General features: G+C 48.6%; 1 protein-coding gene across 1 annotated transcript in view; it reads right to left on the reverse strand.

The window, feature by feature from the left end:
* The window catches only part of LOC119167299 (uncharacterized), a 43,252-nt gene that overhangs the window by 9,713 nt on the left and 10,560 nt on the right, over window positions 1-22,979 (reverse strand). The window contains exons 2-3 of the mRNA XM_037418759.2: window positions 22,433-22,562; window positions 1,224-1,369 (exon numbers count right to left, since the gene is read on the reverse strand). Of these exons, the coding sequence (XP_037274656.2) occupies window positions 1,224-1,369; window positions 22,433-22,562 (276 nt within the window). The remainder of the gene's footprint in view (window positions 1-1,223; window positions 1,370-22,432; window positions 22,563-22,979) is intronic.

Below are 22,979 nucleotides of genomic sequence, written 5' to 3' on the forward strand. Positions count from 1 at the left end.
CAGGCCAGGTTGAACTTCAAGTGGCACTTGAAGGAAGCCACCTTGCAGGATAGCGTGACTTAACGCCGAACTTGCTGGATGAAGGCGTGGCAATACGCCTTGCGAAGGCTTATATAGTCAAAAGTCCGACGAAATCCCGTCTGGTCGGGGACAAAAATAATGCAAAATGTTTTGCACTGTGTTTGTCCCCGACCAGACGGGATTCCGTTGGACTCTTGACTATAAGACCTTTCACAAAGCCACGTATATTACAGCATAGCAAGTGCGGAAGAGAAGTGGGAGTAAGGAGCAGTGGAAGTAGAAGCGAAAAGGGTAGAGCAGAGGTGTCAGACACGCCAGCCACGACTTCCCAAGTAGCAATCAGGCGCTGCGCCGAGCTCTCAACCGGACTGCAGAAATTAGGTGCTTTTTTCTTCTAACCCCTACTACCAACAGCACGCAGCAAGTTTTGTGGCTTGGATAAATAGCATTCACCGTAATTTCTCGCCTGTTCAAATGAGTAAAGCTTTCTTCGGGTAAGCTACACAGATAGGACTGCTACCAAGCATTTTTTTTTCGCGAGGCACCTCATGCGTCTACTATAGGTTAAAACATCCCCGTGGAATGAAAACTAAATGTTTAAAAATCTGACACGTTACATGTGACATATAGGACAGATATCAAAATCGGTGTTCAGAATTTAACAATTGCAGAAATCAGTGTTTACTTGTTGTACCATATCTGACGTAATATCCCCTTCAAAAAGGACCAATATATGAAATATAGGAAATTCTTTCTGTCAGACGGCAAATTTAGGGAACATTTTCTTCATTCATTACCCCCTCCCCCACTTCCGCCAGCTTGACTGTCCCGGTCCTTCTGGAACTGAACTTCGTTACTCCGGTTCACTAGCTGACTTACCTCGCTAAATGAGTGTACCAGCTTTACCTGCGAGAAAGTGTGCTTCAGTCATCTGCATTATAATACGGTTAGAGGGTGTGAAAGAAAAGCGAAGGAGAGGAGAAGGTAATAGAGAAGTGTAAGGCCAGCAGCTGCACCGTTTGACCAATATTCTCACGATTAGTGCGTTGCTGCCTCGAATTGGTTGCTTGCCATGTTCTATAAGTTTAACTAAACCACACTCGCGAATATAATGAAGCGCAATTAAACTCCCCATTTTCAATAATATGACCACCCGCAAGGCAGGCTTTCAATACCGCTTAAGCAAACATTAGGAATCATACATTCGTGTTGTTTTGAAGCCACGTTGCAGATGCCTTCCACGTTCTCCTTAAAACCACGGACAACCGGCAACGAAGCGACCTTGGTCACACCTTCCATGCACTCGTTGACGAACTTTTCAGTGCACGCGATCTGCTGTTTGTGGCTCCTGCAATTGAAAAAAAAAAGAATGTTTAAAAACAGATGACGTTAGATCTGCACATATCTACCTATAACTTTAGCAATTTTGGTTCTAGGAGGGTCAGAGTGGTGTCTATTTGTTCGTGAAGATACAAGGAGTTCAACCGCTACAAATACTGCTATTACAAACGAAAATTTTAAATTTTAGGATAGGAAAACAGTGTGAATCTGTGAAAACAACAACAGTCGGACCACGTGCTTTTTTACGATTGCTTGTAGCTTCGTTATTATTGTACCGGGAAACTTCTTATAAAGTTGAAAGTCCTTGAGGTAGACCTGACGCTACTGAAGTTTGATCAGGCTAGGTTTAATAGCTCCAGAATTATACCGCAATCAATTTTAAGCCTAATCACTAAAAAGAATAAATTTGTAATATCACCTCGCAAACGCATTTAAATTTTGTCCGCTTAATATAATAATAAACCGCACCCCATAGGCTTCCAGGAGGCCCAATTCCGTACACTCCAGGCACTTAGTTAAGGTGGTAATCAGCAAAAAGCTCATTTTTAATAAAACAAATTTTCAAAAGGAGCTACAAACGCCACCGAAAAATAGGTAATATCTTCTTTTAGAACACAACAGTCCGGTTTTTTCCGTGTAAAAATCATTTTGATAGCTTAAGGTAACCGGAAGATACAGAGTAAGAAAGAATATAACGAGAACCGCAAATAAACGTGTGGCGCCTGCGTCTTTCCTCGCTCTCGCTCAGAGGAGGAGGTTGGCTCACTGCTCGGGAGAAAGGTACGCCCGTCAAATAAATATCTTGAACCACGTGTTTTTTTCCTTACGATCGCTTTTAACTTTGCTAATAACCTACCGGGAAACTTCTAACTCATACAGTGTAAAGCCCTAGTTTTAGACCTGTCGCCGCTCAGGTTTCATCAGGACAGGAGTAATAGTACCGGAATTATTTCGTGACCAAAATTAAGCCTAATCACTAAAAAGAATAATTTGTTAACATCACCTCACAAACCAATTTAAATTTTGTCCGCTTATTATAATAATAAACAGCACCCCATAGGCTAATCGGAGGCCCAACTCTGTACTCTCTAGGCCCTTAATTAAGGGGGTATTCAGCAGAAATCTCATTTTATTAAATTTTTTTTTATAAAAATAACCACAAACTTGACTGATACACTGCTGTAATCTACATTTAGAACATAACAATCCGGGTGCGCTTATGGCGTAGTGATTAGAGCATCCGCTTCGCATGCAAGAGGCCCGTGGTTCAAATCCCGGTGCCGCGCAGTTCCCAACCGGATTTAAAAAAAAAATCCGCGTGTTGATGCAACTGCATTAAGAGGCCTGGGGTGCGGCCTCACCGGTAACCACCGCCGGGAACGCACTCCCTCACCAGAGGATTGGCCATCTTGGTGCTGTATCTGGCCACTACCTCCCACATGCATACGTCAAATAACTCACGGCCCTCAGTCCCCAGCAGCTGTGAAGCAACTGACCTCGGCGGCGGTCAGATCTGCAACGCAGAAGAGGGTGCTAAGAATCTCTGGATCCGGACAGGCCGCTATTGGAACCTGAACTTTGCAACATTTAACGCTAGAACCTTATCTAGTGAGGGAAGTCTAGCTGTACTATTCGAGGAGCTAGAGGATTAAATGGGATATAAGAGGGCTCAGTGAGGTTAGGAGGACAGATGAGGCCTATACTGTGCTACAGAATGGGCACGTCCTTTGCTATCGGGGCTTGGCAGACAGAAGAGAACTGGGAGTGGGGTTCCTAATTCACAGAAACATAGCTGGCAACATATAGGAATACTATAACATTAATGAAAGGGTGGTAGGTATTGTAATTAAACTGAATAAAAGATATAAGATGAAGGTAGTACAGGCTTACGCGCCTACATCAAGCCATGATGACGCTTCAGTTGAAAGCTTCTATGAAGACGTGGATTCGGCAATGAGTAAGGTAAAAACACAGTATACTATAGTGATGGTCGACTTTAATGCAAAGGTAGGGAAGAAGCAGGCTGGAGACCAGGCAGTAGGAGATTATGGCATCGGTACTAGAAACGCCACAGGAGAGCTACTAGTAGAATTCGGAGAACGCAATAATTAGCGAATTTTGAATACCTTCTACCGAAAACGAAAAAACCGCAAGGGGACATGGAGGAGTCCTAATGGCGAAAATAAGAACGAAATAGACTTTATAATGACTGCACACCCAGGCATTGTGCAGGATGTGGAAGTGGTTGGCAAGGTACGATGCAGTGACAATAGAATGGTACGGTCTCGAATTCGCCTAGACTTGAAGAGGGAACGACAGAAACTCATACGCAAGAAGCCAATCAAAGAGCTAGCACTGAGAGGGAAAGTGCAGGAATTCAGAGTGTCACTGCAGAACAGGTACTCGGCTCTTAGTAAGGAAACCAACCTTAGCGTAGGTACAATGAATGATAATCTGACGAGTATCATTACGGAGTGTGCAGTGGAAGTTGGAGGCCGGGTAGTTAGACAGGACACTGGCAAGCTTTCCCAAGAAACGAAGAACCTAATTAAGAAGCGTCAAATCATGAAAGTGTCAAGTACAACAGACAAAATAGAACTGGCAGAGCTTTCGAAGTTGATTAATAGGCGTAAGGTATGCGATGTAAGAAGGTATAACATGGAGAGAATGGAACACGCTCTGAAAAACGGAGGAAGCGTCAAAGCAGTGAAGAATAAACTTGGGAGAGGCAAAAGTCGGATGTATGCACTAAGGGACAAAGAAGGCAAAATAACTACCAATATGGATAGGATAGTTAAAATAGCGGAGGAGTTTTACAGAGATCTGTACAGTAGCCGAGACAATCACGACCTTAATACTATAAGAACTAGCAGTAACCCAGATGACACCCCACCAGTAACAATAGAAGAAGTCAGAAAAGCTTTGGAGAGCATGCAAAGAGGCGAAGCTGCTGGTGAGGATCAGGTAACATAAGACCTGCTGAAAGATGGAGGACAGATTGTGTTAGAAAAACTAGCCACCCTGTTTACGAGGTGTCTCCTGACGGGAAGGGTACCAGAGTCTTGGAAGAACGCTAACATCATCTTAATACATAGGAAAGGAGATGACAAGGACTTGAAGAATCACAGGCCGATCAGCTTGCTCTCTGTAGTATACAAGCTATTTACAAAGGTAATTGCTAACAGAGTAAAGAAAACATTAGAATTCAATCAACCAAAGGAACAAGCAGGATTTAGAACAGGCTACTCAACAATTGACCACATTCATACTATCAATCAGGTAATAGAGAAATGCTCAGAGTATAACCAACCACTATACATAGCCTTCATAGATTACGAGAAGTCGTTTGATTCAGCAGAAATATCAGCCGTCATGCAGACACTGCGGAATCAGGGCGTAGATGAAGTATATATAAACATTCTGGAAGAAATCTACAGGGGATCAACTGCTACCATAGTGCTTCATAAAGAAAGCAACAGAATACCAATCAAGAAGGGTGTAAGGCAGGGGGACACAATCTCGCCAATGCTATTTACCGCGTGCTTACAGGAGGTTTTCAGAAGCCTAGAATGGGAACAGTTAGGGATAAGGGTTAATGGAGAATACCTTAGTAACTTGCGCTTCTCCGATGACATTGCATTGCTGAGTAACTCAGGGGACGAATTGCAACTCATGATTACAGAGTTAGACAAGGAGAGCAGAGAGGTGGGTCTTAAAATTATTCTACAGAAAACGAAAGTAATGTACAACGACATCGGAAAAGAGCAGCGCTTCGAGATAGGTAATATTGCACTTGAAGTTGTGAAAGACTATGTCTACTTAGGGCAGGTAATAACCGCAGAGCCTAACCACGAGATTGAAGTAACTAGAAGAATAAGAATGGGGTGGAGCACATTCGGCAAGCACTCTCAAATTATGACAGGTAGATTGTCACTATCCCTCAAGAGGAAGGTATATAACAGCTGTATCTTGCTGGTACTTTGCTACGGAGCAAAAACCTGGAGACTTACAAAGAGGGTTCAGCTTAAATTGAGGATGACGCAGCGAGCAATGGAAAGAAAAATGGTAGGTGTAACCTTAAGTGACAAGAAGAGAGCAGAGTGGATTAGGGGACAAACGGGGGTTAAGGATATCATAGTTGAAATAAAGAAGAGAAAATGGACATGGGCAGGACATGTAGCGCGTAGACAGGATAACCGCTGGTCATTAAGGGTTAATAACTGGATTCCCAGAGAAGGGAAGCGGGTTAGGGGGAGACAGAAGGTTAGGTGGGCAGATGAGATTAAGAAGTTTGCGGGTATAAATTGGCAGCAGCAAGCACAGGACCGGGTTAACTGGTGGAAGATGGGAGAGGCCTTTGTCCTGCAGTGGACGTAGTCAGGCTGATGATGATGATGATGATGATGATGATGATGATGATGATGATGATGATGACGATATGTTCTGCCTGTCCCTTTCTGCTTGGTCATGTTGGGTTTCCAGTCAATGCGGCTCTACTCTAGCACGCGTGCCGAGAAAGCATGCAATTCCGACATGTAAAAACCTTTATTGCCATTCTGCTAGCGTTCTGTTTACCGTAGATGCTACTGTCTTTCCCCCGCTCATCCACATCTGAGTATATGCCCCTGACCAATGAGTGAGTGATCAATCGAGTATATAGGATACAGACAGAATTATACTGTGTCAAGGCACTGAAAATACCAGTCAACAGGTTCCTACTTTTTTTTACAGTCCCCCCCACCCCCAATCAAGCTCAGCAATTTGTAGAGTAGACTGCAGCTATGACGTTTTAAGAACATTACAGCACTGCGCGCTGAGTAGAGCCTCCACTTCAAGAAACAATGCCCGCGCATCTTTCCTGCGCCTGAACAACCTCCTTCCACGCGCAGTGACGTCAGCTCTGCGATCGGTGACGTGACGCAGCCCGCAGCTCATTTATTGGCCTAAAGCCGCTCTCAGCAAACCATAGAGAAGTCAACGAGAGTTCCTGTTTCCGCGCCATCCCCCCACAGCTACTACAGAGTTATTGAATTAAACGAGTTGCGAAACTCCTCGTAGGCTCCATGTATCGAAATCCGGCCCCAGTTTTTGGGAGTGAGCAGATTGTCGCGCCACCTGTTGACCAGCACATCCGCTATTAAACGCATTATTTGTGTATTATAATGTTGTTTCCAGACGGTGCGACAGTTTGCAGACTCCCGAAAAATTGAGCCAACTGCATGTGCGGGTTTTGGAACGCACTTTGATTCAAATCATTGTCGGCTGCAAATTGAGCGACTTGGCTGAGCAGAAGCATCGGCACCTGGTGAACAGTAAACAGCTAGGCATCTCAGCAAGCGGAATTGCGTTGCGACTGATTGAGTTCGTCTATGACGTCAATTGGTCACGTCGTGCCACATTGCCAAAAAGGGCGGAGTAACGACGACGGGCTATGCCTCACCCTTTCTCTGAGGCAAAAGACTGCGCGAGAATTTGAAACCAGTTGAAAGCGATGTTCTAACCCCACTAACTTGCTTAATATAGCATGTATTCGCAAAGTTTTTGTGGCAGCATGTTCACGAAGTACGAATACACATATTTATCTTGATAACAATTTTTGGACCTTGGGGTCGTTTACTGTTCTTCAAGAGCGCCTCCCGAAATGGGAGACCATCCCATTACTACCATCAATCGTGCTATTCCGCTTACATCTCTTGGCCGGCTAGGGTGGACGATAATGGCGAACTTGCCTGCTTTGGCTGAGCCATCAAAAAAAGGCACTGATGTCTACAGGGAAAGTATCCGGTACTGATGAGCTATGAACGCCTGGCAGTAACTTCACCATGTTCGCTGTCGGCAACATGTAGATCCCAGAGACCCAAGTGGAAGTGCGAGAAACATCGCCACTTGTGCCCTCATCGCTGCGTATCGGGCAAAGAGAGCCAACCTCAAGTGAATGCGCGTGCGCTAGAATAATATCACCTTTGCCGGTGGTGTCGTGACATGGTTTTCTGAAAATCAAGGACCTAGAAAGTTTCTTTCGGCAGTCCACGCATCAGAAGAGCTGGAAGCTCATTAAAGTGAACTGCGAATACGATGCAGAAAAATTTGAGTTGTTTTGTTGCGTACAAAGTCACAAGTACGACGAATATCACAGACTAAGTGCGAGGCGCATATATGAATATATACATTTTGATGACCAAGAGTGGCACTGAATATCAGGCTAGGTTTGCACGAGAGCAGCTAGAGCGAAGTAAAGAAGGAAGAAAAAGGAGAATTGAACTTGCTGGCAGCTTTCCCCAACTGTTCTTTTTGCGGAGTACATTGACAACAGCACATTGTCTTATTTCCTGCATCAGTTATTCTACTTTGCAGAAAAATACCTAAGGCACCGTTTGATGACCTCTTAGGCTTGATATAATTGTATGAAATGTGCTTTCTTTCAGGGCTTTTTTCCTGAGCCATAGTGGCTGGAAGGTTGCCGATGCCTTGAAGAAATTCATTATATGCTCAAAGAGATTGAGATCGTAGAGCCAACTGATACTTCTCTTTTCTAAATTGCGTCAAATTCCTAAATATTACTTCGTAAATTGCCCAGCTCACAGTTAATATGTATTTTTTTACTCATGTATTGGTAGTAATTGCAATTTCCATACATTACTACTCTCATCTTAAACTAGACGAAAGTTAATCTGATAAATAAGAATTTATTTTGAAAACTACCCGGTTCTTGGCCAATCCCCCAGCGTGCGTATGTGGCACTGCTTAAGGGTCTGCTCTACTCTATGAACGGGTGTTGTGTCTGTCTCTCTCTTTACAACGGCGCCATTTGACAACTGAGCCTTGCGGCTGAACCTACCTGTATCTGGCGGGTCGTCGGCAGCACTCTTCTCTCCCTCCAGGAACGTCGTCCACGCTTCTTCAGTCAGGAACTTCACTACCCTACCACTGCTACAGCTGCCGAATGAACCATTCGCGGACAGCATCGATGGCTCATTGGTGGTTACAAGCTGCGATTTGACAGCAACCTTACTACCACCCTCGTCTGAGAAGGTGTACAAGCTCCTGTCAATCATAAACGTCACGTAGGCTTTCTGTGATATGAATTCCAGGCCCAAAACTGTTCCAACGGGTGAGCGTCTAAGGGCCACCGGTTGGGCTTCCTGGCGTACCCCGACGCCATCGAGACAGCCCGTTTTTTTGTCCGTGAACACTGTCTATGCTTTCAGCCCGGATACCCTCTCGTTCAATGCTCAATGGATCCTGAAGCGCCTTTAGGATGTTCTACAAGCTTCCTCGGACAAGAAACCCGCTACCATGACGACAACCAACACCTCCCACTTAAGTGGCTCCTCATGCGGGTCATCGTAAAGCGCCGCGTAGCTGCGGTGTACTCTGGTTCAACTCCGCTTTGAGCTTAATGCCGTGATAGTGTGGCCTTCCACGATATGTACTGCTGATGTAGCAAAATTCTATTCAATGAATGCCATGCTGGCTGCGGCTGCCTCAAGCTCAACCGAGAACCGCCGAGAGCTCAGGTGCGTCCTCGCACAACTCTCACAGAAACTTAGAAGTTTGGCATAGGCACACTTTGGATTTTTTTATTGGCGCCAGTAGGCCCTACGGAATCAGGTAAATAAAAAGGAAAAGTTATGTTTTCTGTATAAAGGCCAGGAGTGGTCAATGCAGTGGGGTGTGCGTCATGCGCGTCAAATCAGGTGGTCGGCGGGAATGGTAGTGAAGGCCGTGTAGGTGGCAAGTGCGAGCCTGGTGAAGGCCCGGGCAGGTTCCCAATAGGTGATCGAGCGTTGCCTCTGTGGGTGGAGCAACGCACAATGGGCATGCCGTTGGGGGAGGCTGTGCACCGTATTTCCATGTTGCCCGGATAGCAGGTGTCAAGGCGGCGCCCACACGAATCCTTCTGAGCACAACCTCCTCTCGGTGAGTTAAGCCACCGGGAAAGTCTGATCCACGCGGAGGAATGACTAGATGCGTGGAGCTCCGGAGGGTTCTTTTGTGCACGAGCAAGCTTCGGGGACAAACAAAGTAAAGGCAGCGGGTGTTGATCAGCCACTGGATGGAAAACGGCATCTGCTTTCAATTGAACCGGTGCAGACCGGCGGGTCCACAATACGTGGGCAGGACAGGCCCACGAGTGAATTAATTGGTGTATATCAGAGGCTATATCGAGGGAGCTAGTTGCTTTTTGCAGCTCTCGAACTGCCTGCGTGAAGTCCGTATATACAAGCAATTTATCGTGTGACAAAGAACCCATTTTGGATATCATAACTGCCAACTCGTCCCGTATCGCAGTGAGCTCCACTAATACGGACGGGAACGGTGCCTCTGTTATGTAAGAGCAGATATGTTGAGTTTCAGGTAGCGCGGGACATACGAGACCGGTGTGCAGAACGAAGCCATCAATAGCTGCGTCTGTATACCACTAGTGAGTTGTCGGTGGTAGTGACGACGCCCTCCTGCGCTACTTGCCGGGTGCATTGGCGCAGGCGGGGCAGTGGTCAGTTATCACTGGCTTGTGCCTTGAGCCATGGTTGAACTTCCGCCAAGGATGCGTCAGGCTGTGGCAGCGTTGAATTATAGTAGTGAGCTAGAGCTGCCGCCACAGAAACAGCTTGACTCTTTAGGTAACGAGCGACTCGACGCTAGTGTATAATTTCTTCGATGGTGTTGAGCTGCGCTTCCGTCTGGAGGGTCGCAAAGAACTAGTACTGGTCACCCAGGGTAGGTTTGACGCAGGTGAGCCAGCCACCTCAAACGCAATCAAGGAGTGCTGCCACTATAAGGACGCACGTAAACTGAAACCACAATCACGTCAGTACGCGGAAGTCTAACGAGCACTGCCACCACTTCTTGCCAGTGGTTATACCACGGCAGCAAGGGAACTTGCGTTTGAGGATATGTGGTCACAACATACACTACAGCCTTGACTGGAGGTGCAGCGTCGATCAGGGATAGTTGGGGAAGCATACGAAGTGAATCCAGGGATGCGTGGAAGCGGATTCGTTTCCTGTTGATGCAGGCACCAAGCGGGGAGCTTCCCCAGCGCAAGGCGATAGCGAAGCTTACCAACCTTTTTTTGCAGGTCCCGGGCAGTTCCACTGCAGGACACAGTGGTGGCGCGTTGTTTTCGAAGGAGCGGTCATTACGGAGGAAGGGTCGCGAGCAATACCTTTGAAAGCTCTTGGAGTGGCCGGACAACAAAGTGGATGAGCTCTGCTGGAGTCACCTTGACTGGTGATGACGCGCTTGCGGAAGATGATTCAGGCACAGAAGCAGTGTACGGCACGTCTGTACCGCGCATCGCAGTTGGTCCAGCGGGTTGAGCGAGATGGGTTCTGCGTTGAATGAGGTGCTCGACTTCCATTTGGAGCTGCGATATCTGTTGGTCAAGCTTCGCCAGATCGTCTGTCGTCGTAACACTCAATTTAGGCATGTACGCTGCCTGCTTGAACGCGTTTTTTGCCCTGCTTGACGGTGTCGCTGTACGTGGGGGCTTCATAGCAAGCATTGTCAAGTTATATCAAAGCTGGTGTGACCTCTTCGGAGGGAAAGAACAGTTCAAATCAATTGCTAGTCAGAATGTCGGCATTCCTTTCTTCTTGTGTGACTGAACGCTGGCGGCGCTTGCGTGAACGATGGGCTTTGAGCCTTCTGTTTAACTGGACAATCTTTGGACGTTATATCATCATCTTCCGTTTGGCAGAGCCCGCATTTGTACGTGCGCGTCTCCGCGGACTCCATGGAAGTGTCTGTGGGTTGGAAACAAGAATTTCGCATGTGACCGGTACGAAAACACCGATAGGAGTGTACCACACCGGGCTTGTACACAGGATGCATCCAGAGTACGCAATGCGGCTTGGTGGCGTTCGAGGACCTTGGAGAGTTACCAGGCACTTGCGTATACGGCCCATATAACGAGCTGTGAGGATCTTGTGAGTGGAAGAGCGCAAAGCAGCGACAAGGCCCTTCCGCGATTCTGCTGGGTCAACCCCAGAGAACACATTCTGACGCTAGTCCGAGCCGGAACTCAAGTACGCTTGCACTTGCACGGTACAATCAGCTGCGACTGGCAGAGTTCGCAGTTGGGTGAAGCAGTCAACATCCGCTAGCAAACGCACCCATACGGATAAGCTGCTAGTGGAATGGTGAATGGAGAAACGTGGTGGTTTTTAGGCAGGCGTTCAAGGCTGACTGAAGGAGGCGATTTGACAATTTTGATACGTCGAAGCACTCACGTGGTTTACGACGACCTTGTACTTAGAATCGGTGCCAGGCGAGGCAACAGCTACCGGAGAGGGGCATTTCCGCTAGCTTGTGTGGCTGAAGCAGACAAATCATCTGTTTCCCTTCGTTAGTCAGCCACGCGTTTCGCACAGCGTTTCGGAGTGGAGGCTGGTTGTGATGGCTGCATCAGAAGCCCCGCTGCAGCCTGGCTCGCGTGAAGAACGCAGGAGCGTTGCCACCGCCAGATGCAACCGGCGAGACGCCGGAACTGTCCTGGCGAGCGTCCCACGCACAACGTTGAAGCGAATGGCGCCAAGGGTGGTTAGTCCAGGTCGTCGATGGTGTCCGGAAGAAGAGAGCTTTGGGGCGACCCCACGCCCTCATCCAGGGCGTCCGGCAGGTTTGTCCTTAGCCGGTGGGGCCAGACAGCTGGACGTCGTTGCATTGAGCCAGGGCACAGACAGTGCGGGAACGCCGTTGGGGCGATGGTCGCACGAGCCGATGCTATCAGCCGACATTCACGGAGCTGTCCAAACGCGGCCATTCTCATCGGCAGCTCAGCTGCGTCTCACACTTTGGATTTTCACCTGCCACCTAACCATCACCTGCACTCAGCGCACTACCGGAGTTCTACGAATTCAAGAACCGCACCGACCAATGGGCGCCAACCATCAGTGCTTTAGCAGTGCGTGAAGCCTGGACGGAGCCGCAGAAATGGCCTGTGTCCGTGGGCCGCCTTCGGGTAGGTGCAGCGGCGTGGCACATGTACGAAGGTTTGTAGCAGCAGTATTGGGTGGAGTGGAGCTCCAAGCTCATGGCTGCTTTCGACTGGATTCGATGTGCCTCCAGCGAGTCTAAGACTTTCATTCAGAACAGGGCTCATTGCAACCTCCTTGAGGCTGCAATGGTTCAAATGGTTCATTGCAGTTTATTGTATGACAACCTAGAAAGCATAGGGGACTTCCATGCTGTCGATCCTGACGGAAGTTGCAGAAGTCGTCATCTGCCAGTCCCGAATCCTGCACCGGCATTTCAACCGAAAATATCGCTGCCAGACCTTACTCAGAAGGAGATACTGCCCTCAAACTCATGGTCGTCTGAAGCCGCATGAGATCACTCATTCCACTTGTGCCGGGCCATCTACAAGCTGACGAACCCTGCAACGCAATGATCGTGAGCAGCACGACCAACGATCTACCCCTTCGCCAAGCAGAGTTTCCAAATAATGCCCACAGGACGAATCGTCAACACCACCTGTCGTCTTTGATGGCTCTCCGCATGTCCACTGGGCTCGACCGAAGAGAAGCCACGCTTATTCATCGCTTATGGGTAGGAGTGGCATTTACAAAATCGTATTCCTTTGTCATAGGAATGGCCGACAACGCTCCCTGCGATGCCTGTCATTGCGAAGAGACGCTACACCACATCCTGTGCGACTGTCCATTGTATAACATCCAGAGACAGTCACTGGCGTCTGTTCTTGCGCGCATCGACAACAGCCAAATGTCGGTGGACACTATTCTGTCAAGTGCCCGAGAGAAGACATTGCAACAGAAAGCGACAAAAGCTCTATTGAAATTCCTGCGCGACACGGACTTGAACAAGTGGCTGTAACAGCAATTTCACACATTGCGAGGAAAAAAGCCGCCAGGGGGCTGAGGTGTGTAGTCGCACCTCACATGGGTTCCTGCTCTTATTGCTGTTTTTTGTGCAACCTTGCCTGGACACTACTCGCGTTTTCTGATCTGGGATTCCTCACGTTGCAAGGCATCGTTTGACACCAGATTCATCGCAGTGAGAGTACTTTTTTACTAGATATTGAACTCTAAACATATTGTGCCTGTTCGCTGGGACGCAACATTGCCAACGAATTCACAGGACGTGCTGCACGCGAACGCCGCTGTGGCACGAGGACGAGCCTGAGAAACAAGCTGGACGCCAGGGTCTCGTTGGTGCACGAGCACGCTGCTCGCGCAACACAGAGACGCAGCGTCTGAGGTAAAGAGCTAATGCTCTCATGGAAACGCAGACGTCTAAACCACGTCAAGAAAACCCGAGTACGATGCAAGTGGACAACACGGAGGATAACTCAAGAACGGCATCACAATGAACGTTTGAAGAAAATAGTGGCAAAACGACAGGCAAAGCCCACATTGAGTGGCTTCAAGCTGACCGTAAAGGCAGGTCAGCCAAAGAAGAAAAGTCAGCCGAAGAACGAGCTACGCAACCTGTGAAGCCAGACGCCGAATCTCAACCGCCACGTCAACGCAGCACCAGGATGCGGCCATTCCCTATTGATGACTTCAAAATTGTATTCCGCCCGCAACCAGGACTAGATCTTTCAAAACGAACACTCATCGAGGTTACACATGCCATCGGAAGATCCAGTGGCTTGGCCCAGCAGAACTTCTATGACCATGTGCGAGTGCAGATGCAGAAAGTAGAGAATGTGATCATCGCAAGTACAGCAAGTACTGAACGAGCTTCCAAACTGCAAAGTATAAAAGCTATACAGCTCAGTGGAGTAATATATCAAGTGAATCCGCTCATTCGACACCCCTATGATGTGTGCCGCGGAGTGATATACGGCCTCGAACCAGGAACAAGCCCCACAGAGATTGTTGCAGGACTTCGCGTGGACCCAAGATACCACGTCCTTGGCTCGCGCATGCTGGGATCTTCCACAACTGCAGTTATCAGTTTCAACGGGCAGCATGTTCCTTTTTACGTGACGTACCTCAGTGGAGACTACCGATGCAATTTATACCGGAAGTCCATCCAATATTGCCGAATCTGTGGCGCCCTAGGTCACCGACAAGACATCTTCCCTCAGCCGAAAGCGAACTTGTGCTACAAATGCGGCCACGACAAGGACACAGAACCACCTGACTGCCAACCGATGTGCAAGATCTGCAGAGAAGACCATGAGACTGCTGGAAAGGAATGCAAGAAGAAACTCTGCAGCAACCCCCCCTCCTTATCAAGTAAAACGCCAGTAGCTCGACAACGCCCGCGCCCGTGAGAATCACTGGAGTGCTTGCACCAATGATTTACCCGAGTCAGTTATCACACCAGAAATTTCACGGGCCCCCTCTTTTCCCCCAAAATTTGACCGAAGTTGCTCTCGCTCTAAGAAAAAAGGTTGCTCTGGATCCCACACGCCATCACGGTCTCGCTCCGTTAGGGGAATCAGTTACGCCACTGCGGTGACCGGTAGTGACGGGCCCAGTTCTCTAAATACTACAAGTGCCTCGACCATCTCGTCTGCTCAAACAGCGACCATCCGGGCTCTAGAAAATAAAGTTTAAGAACTACAACGGAGGGTACAACAACGCCCACCAGCCGAGTGTAGCACACTAGAACTTGACGACAGCATACTTAAGCAGACGGAAGCCAGAATAATGAAGCGGGTAGAAGGAAGGCTGCAAGCACACGAAGCGAAGATGCTCGACCTCGTCGAACGACGCCTTGAAGTTTTTGAGAAAGCCCTCACTGCGAAACTCCTCGCATTCATTGACATAACCATTGAGAAAGTGGTTACTAAAATTGTGGAAAAGGTAGACCCAATGACCCGTACTGTAAGCACGCTCGACGCCAAGCTTGATGGCTTCACGGCACAACAGCATAACTTCATAACATATGCATACAAAAATTTCGTTACCCATGAGAAGCTCGTGGAGCAATCAGGGACCAAGCGGAAAGAGCGAAAGACTTTAGGAAATGAAACTGCAGCGGAAATTCGATCGACAGCACCAAACGACCGGCACCAGACGGGACTCAACTGCCAGAATGGCAGCTCCCACACATAGACAGTCTGAGCCACTCCCCACTCTTCGAATTTGGCACTGGAATTGCAGATCCTACAGACCTTGTTCTGCAAACTTGCAAGAATATGTTAAAACAAATAATCCAGATATGATCGCGTTGCAGGAAACCCACACAGAAAAAATCTAGCTCCCTGGCTACAGCACTCTCACATGCTCACCCCATACCGCAATTCTAGTCAAGAAGACTCTAACCGCACAGGCTCATGAAATTGAAGACATTGGGATCGAGCAACACCATTGTGGAGATAATCCCCACTCGGAAGACTCAACAAAGCTTATACCTGGCCAACCTTTACAGCCCTCCGCGGGAGCAATTACACCAATACGACCGCTTCGTCCACGAGCTCCGTCAAATGATTAACGGCAACCGACTCGTCGTAGTTGGGGACTGCAATGCTCCACACGCGGCCTGGGGCTATCACAGCACCACCAAGAAGGGGTTGCGTGTTCACGACGCTGCACAGCAACACGGTCTGACGCTGTGGAATGACTTGCTCCATCCAACCCGAGTGGGCAACAGCGTGCCGAGGGCTACTAATCCTCATCTCACGTGCGCTAGAGCCGTGCACAACGCAACGTGGACAAGGCTACCAGACACTCTAGCGAGTGGCCATCACATAATTCAAATAGTGGTCGAACAGGCTCACCGCTCGCTCAAGACAGGAAAAGCTCGGCTCACGGACTGGACCGCCTACAGGAGTGACCTTGATGATGATTCGACTATCGAAGACATTGAAGCCTGGTTAAACAGTAATGTAAGTGTTGCTGATGGACATATCAAAACGATACACTTGAACGAGGACAATCCGGCAGTCGATAATCATCTCCTTCACCTATCGGAAGCTCGAAGATCGCTTATTAAACGATGGCAACGGCAAAAGGTCAACCGCAAGCTGAAGCGCCGCATCGCCGCACTCACTAGACAGTCACAGGAGTACGCCGAAAACCTTGCGAGCCAGAACTGGCGGTCCTTTTGCGACAAACGTCAAGGGACATTGAGCACAAAGAAGACTTGGCGCATTCTTCGAGCCCTGGTCGACGACACCCCCACCAAAACAAATCAAAGAAATACAATTCAGCGGCTCACGAACAACTATGAGGGCACATAGCACCAGTTACTCCAAGAACTTCAAGCAAAACTGCGTGGCTCGGTTAACCAGAGAGCTACGTCCATCAACAATTCGACACCCAGGGAGTACCGAGGAGCACCGAACGAAGCACTAGACCAGCCTTTCACGCTGACAGAGCTACACGCGGCCCCTGCAAAGCCTACGCGCAACACGAGCCCAGGAAAAGACGGAGTGGGCAATAAGCACCTACGAGAGCTACCGCCCCGGGCGTTGACGGCGCTCCTTCGGCACTATAACGACTGCTGGAGGAAGGGCGAGCTACCACATGCCTGGAAGCACTCAGAGGTGACCATGGTACCCAAGCCAAACAAGCCAATCTCGATTGCGAATCTTCGTCCCATTTCCTTACATCTTGCGCTGGGAAACTCTTTGAGCACATGGTAAACGAGCGGCTCACCACACATCTCGAAGACAATGGTCAATATCCCAACACCATGTTCGGCTTCTGCCAAATGCTCCTCACACAAGACGTCCTCTTGTGGATAAAGGAAGATATTCTTCTCCGCTTGAGCAAGCACAGTAAGTCATCCGTTCTAGCTTTGGACGTAAAGGGCGCATTCGACAATGTGAGCCACGAAGCCATTCTGCGTAGCCTGGAAGATGTCGGCTGCGGTGCCAAGACATACGCCTATATGCTGGCTTTCCTCACCAACTGCACTGCCGCTGTAGGAATTGCCAATATCAGGAGCGAACTTTTTCAACTCCCTAACAAAGGCACGCCGCAGGGCTCAGTGATATCGCCAGTGCTTTTCACCTTGGCCCTCCTTAAGCTCCCACGTCTCTTGAACGCTGTCCCTGGGATACATCACGCGTTATACGCCGATGATATCACTATGTGGACAAGAGGTTCAAGCACGGATGAACAGAAGGACCGACTTCAAGAGGCGGTTAACATCACTGAAGGATATCTCAAGACCTGCGGCCTCCAATGTGCTCCGGAAAAGTCAGAACTGTTAGTACTTGCGGCATGCACCCGGGGTAGACCACCAAGCTACGACACTCCTGACGCACAAGTCTTTCTACAGGGAGTCTAAATACCACAAGTCGACACGCTTCGAGTCCTTGGACTACACATACATAAAGATGGGTCTGGCTCCGCTTCCCTACCCCGGCTGCGGAACACTGTGACACAGCTCACCGACCTAATCCGAAGGCTGGCTAATCGCCGCAGTGGCTTCAAAGAGCACGACACCCTAAAAATGATACAAGCTCTCCTTTACAGCCGCATAACGTACGGAACTCCCTACCTCAACCTGAAGACAGCGGAGAAACAAAAACTTAATCTGCTGATATAAAAGGCTACAAAGCTTGCCCTAGGACTGCTGCAGCCGCCTCCACTGACCGACTGCTTCGCATGGGAGTTCATAATACGTGGGAAAAACTCACCGAAGCACATCTCATCAACCAGGTCGAGAGACTCAAGCTCTCACTCACAGGGCAAGCCGTCCTTCGACGCACAGGATACCAGACCACCCTAGAAATAACAAAGAACGCAAAGGCAAAATACCGTCACAGCTGCGAGAAAGCCTTGAAATTCAGCAGATTCTTCGAAATATGCATCCTCAACATTACCGAGAAAGGCAGCTCGCCAGGGATAACATGGTCCGGAAAAAGCATGGCAATGACCCGCAGGCACGATACGTCGATGCAGCCAAATATCCGGGACGTAATGCCTTCGTGATAACCGTCGCAGATTACAAGGGCGCGGTACTGGCATCCTCGCCGAACGTGCGGAAACAGCTGAGCAGGCTGCTATAGCACTCCCCACCCAGACGAGTGAGGATCCCATCGTGGTCTTCACCGACTCACAAACAGCGGCACGGAACTACCTGAAAGGCAGGGTCTCCACGGTGGCGATTAGGCTACTGAAGCGCATTGACAATCCTCCTTCCTACACATGCATCGTGTGGATTCCGGGACATGAAGGTCTCGAGGGAAATGAAGCGGCACACACCGCAGCCCGCGAATGCGTCAACCGGGCATTCCCATACGAGATCCGAGGCACCTCCCACTCAACAACAGAATCAGAGGCAAGAGAAGCCATACCACTAACGTACCATGCATTACAGCAACATTATCGGCTCGAACGCAGGTTATGCCCTCTGCCACATCCAAAACTCACAAGAGACGAAGAGACTGACTATAGGCGTCTTCAAAGCAACACGTTCACCCATGGCGTACTATTGCACTATATGAGGTCAACGTTGCACAGCTACATCTGCCCTCACTGCAATGTGGCAGACACTCTGGCGCACCTCCTACTGCAGTGCAAAGTAAGCGTTCCAAGACTACCAGCAGCAGCACCAGATGCGGACCAAGACCTCCTCAGTGAAGCGTGGGAGGCCGTGATCTCCCAGCCGGACCTGGTCGAGCAGCGTCAACTCATTGCTCGAGTTCGGCGGGCTGTCCAAGCCAGAGGGTTCCTGGAATAAGGGACCCTCCCACCTTCATTCACAAGCTTCTTTCAATAAATGTTTTTTCTCTCACACACATTGCGAAACACAATACTGAACTATGACTGAGTATGCGCGCGTGTGCTGCGGATTGTATTGAGTTTATCTCTCTTCCCTCTCTGCTCTCTATCTTTCATCTTCCCCATCTACCTCCCATGCACAAGGTAGCAAACCGGCTGCGCCCAGGCTGGCTAACCTACCTGTCTTTCATTTCCTCCTATTTTCCTTCCTTCCCACAGAACCAGTCCACACATATCGGAGCCGTATGTCGAGATCGTGACAAGATGAAATTTCTGGTCCGAAACGGGTCGCTGCAGACCAACTCTCCACCTGGTGAGACTGCCTCCTACCGGGACACGTCGTGCATGTGAGAGACTTCGGCACGGGCCACCAGCTCGGCTACCTGTGGGAGCTGTACATTAAGTAGGCTCCAAGGTCATGAGCTGCTTCGCAACTCATTTCGAGGAATACGGTACATATGCTTCGCAGGATACCAAGGTGCAGCTGGGCGCGTCGTATGAAGTGCGCTAGACGCCACATTGCGCAATACGCAACAGTTAAGCATGTTGTCCAGTCATCAGAACAGCAACAGGACAAGCGTCAGCGTTTTGGGATGGGCCTGTGACCAAGACGAGACATTCAGTGCCGTCCGCAAGAACCGTCACCAAGATTTTGTGCGAAGTTACTTTATGGCCAGGGGCGTCGAGTACCACTGAACTGCCGATTCCGTCCATGACAGTAGCTTCTGACAGTTTTTTATGCAACGTCATAGTGTGACTCATCTCGACCACCACGACACAGTCAATGTGGACAGCCGGATCCGCCATCCGAAAAAATCCAAGCGAAGCCCGAGCTACCAAGACGACATGGCCTAAACAGTCCACCAGGGGCAAATGAAACCGCCTTCCTTGAAAAGTTGCAGCGTGGTCGAGGTAATTGACCACCGCGTCCGATCAGACAGTTTCACACTTTATATCTGGTAAATATTACTGTCTTTCTGCTAACTACAAATTCCTGCGAAATACAAAAAAGCTTCACTGCAACGGTGAAGCAATGAACGCGATAGCAACAAATTCGAAGGTCCTGCGCAAAATTACAAGCAGATCAAAACGTGCCCCGCGTTTCTCACGCACAAATGACGCACGAAACGTGCTCACAGGTACAGATGAACGCAAATAAGCGTCTCAGTTGTTACTTCGCTGTGTCTTAAAAGTGCGCCCTTTTCGCTAATGGAGGCAGTGCAACGATTGCAGAGACCTTTGTGCACCCGGTAACTACAACAGAATTGTTCCGACAAGCCTCAAAGGCCATCCAAGACGTACGATCCTCTCCACTGCAAGATAAGGGCGTTCTATCGAACGTGCCCTCGCTCATTCTCTACGCGGGCCAAAGTACGCGTGAGAGATGAGAGCCACCGCGCGCTCACTGCACCATCTTGCTGATAATGCTGAAAACACGATAATTCCCCTCACAGATGCCTGCCAACAGCGGTAAGTGGTAAATATAAATAGCTTGCCGTTAGAACGTTGAAGGAGGTACCTCTCGGTGGCCCAGTGGTAAACACCTCTCATTCACGTCGCGGAGGTCCCACGTTTGATTCCGTGCGCCAGAGTGTTTATTCTGGATTTTTTTTTCTTTCTTGCGTTTTCATATATACAGATACGTATACAAATATGGTGCATAAAATGCACGTGACAAACCCACTGACGTGTCTTCGCGCCCCGGGATTCTGGTGCTCTCTAACGTTCCGCATACGAACGATGCACTGCCTTCGCACCGGTTCGTGACAATGGCAAGCAGCCACAGTCGTTATCACTTTTGTGGCCGATAGTGAAACGTGTTCATTGTAAAGCCACCACCATCGTTGTGGCCTTGTCGAGACAGCACAATTGGGCAAATGCTATGGCCATTCGTATACGCAGAGTGTTAGCGAGCACTATAGAATCATCGTGCGCACAGGCGCACGAGCACGCTTGTCACGTGGTGTTTTTTGCATTTCACGGGCATTTGCAGTTAGTAGGAAAACACTAAAAATTAACAAATATAAAGCTCGCGAATGTCTATTAGGGCGCTTGGCAAAGCAATTAAAAACTTTCTCATTGGAATATCTCCCAATTTTGGTTGCTTGAAAAGTTAGTTATTTAGAAAAGTTAGAAAAATGACCTATTTAACAATCAATCGGAAGACAAAGAATCGTCTAACTCACTCCAGGCAACAGTCAGCAACAGGCATTTGATCGCGTCGTCATTACGTGTGCCAGCAGTCTTTTAAACTCTGGCTAAATATGGCTGGGGCACCCTGTTTATATAATCCTCAGCGAAGCACCCACGATCAGCCAAGCTTGCTTTTTATGTTTAGATCAGTTGTCAGATAGTTTCATTACGACCAGATGACCTCGGCAATTTTCGCCTTTTCAGTTGCATTTTCGCTTTAGCTTTCGCTTTCCTGCGCGTTGGACAGATTTATTACGCAGCTACGTGAATATCGCGTAGGGGACTCAAAGACAAGGAACTGACGAAGGCTAGTGCCGTCTCTGGCACGTTTTTCACGTAGCTATGGAATAAATACAAGCCCGGTCACACATCTCGTTTTATTGCTAATTTTAATAGTTGTCTTTTTTTACGTACTGAATAGGCTCATATGTGCGTGACCACTTTCCCTTGGTAAGACCGATAGAAAACAAACCTCAAACCACGGTGACGACGAACATCTTGATATTGGCTTGTTAGTCACATGTGCAATTATTTCTTATTCGGAAAGGAAACCTTGGACCTTCAATACGTTCGTGCGCGATACCTAGTGTTGAATACCATATCAGATTATGGTAATTAGAGGTGCGACATGAAAACAATTTTATTGGAGTTAAGGTTTTCATGGTTCTCTGCAAGGGTTACCCAAGCATTACAGTAGAGCCACGTGATCGCACGTTCTCCCGCGAGCTGCTGTGGACGATGCTGTGGAGGATACTTACCCAGCTAGTTGAACGCTCGTACACAGCACTCTCACCTCTCGGCTTCATGCTACTTGAACGTTCTTATTCGGTGTTTTATACTCCCGTTCCATTTCACAATGCAACTGCAGCGTCGACTGCGTGTTTCTTTGTAGCACACGACGCTGTTGCGTCAGCTTTTGTTTTCGCCATGGTTCTGGCTAGCGGTTCAACAAATACTTCACGGTGGTTCTGCAGCGTGTCCGACAAGTGGAGAGAAATGCTTAGTACTTCATCTTAGCGTTCAACGAAAAAAAAAACTCGCAATATTAGGCCGAATCATTGTTTCGCACTCGCTAGCTGCACCTGCTTCCACAACATATTGTGGAAGGTAGTCACATTTTTCAGTACTTAGCACTGCTCCGTCAAGTGGCACAACGCGTCAATATTTCAGTCTGACGTCTGTCGACGCTGGTTAACACAGACACACAGGCTGCGAATACTTACGCGCAAGACTTTTTGAAGTTTTCCCCAGAATAGTGAAGCTGCGTTGTCTTCGCGTATGGCACGTAGTCGTCGCCGCAAGCCCTTAGATTCTCCAGCTTGCACCCTGCCTTCAGCTGCGCTCGACAAGGGCCTGCGACCGAGCAAAGTGGATGAGTGTATACGTGGCTGCGGTTCTTCAACACCGCGCTACCTTCCCGGGTGCGATATGCTCACAGCAATTTATGGGCCCTCAGTTTGTTGAAACCTTCGTGCATCTTCGCAGAACACATAAGCACTTGCAAACAAGGCGAGATGTAGGTTATCACAGCACAAGCACTTACTTGCGATGAATCAGTTATTCCAAAACTATTAGGGGACTCTAAAGCTTAGCCTTTAGGAGTTGCATGCGGTAGCGACATCTGTTCCTAATGCGTACTTCAAACACTTAGTGCATGAAATCTGTTCAAACTTACCATGCACACTCTACAGGGCCTTAAGGAAATAGGCGCAGTAGCATTTGTGTCTTTTTTAGTAAGGTACTGGCTTTCAACCATGGAGGTTTTATGAG

This window comes from Rhipicephalus microplus, chromosome 6 (genome assembly GCF_043290135.1).
Source record: "Rhipicephalus microplus isolate Deutch F79 chromosome 6, USDA_Rmic, whole genome shotgun sequence".
Lineage (NCBI taxonomy): Eukaryota > Metazoa > Arthropoda > Arachnida > Ixodida > Ixodidae > Rhipicephalus > Rhipicephalus microplus.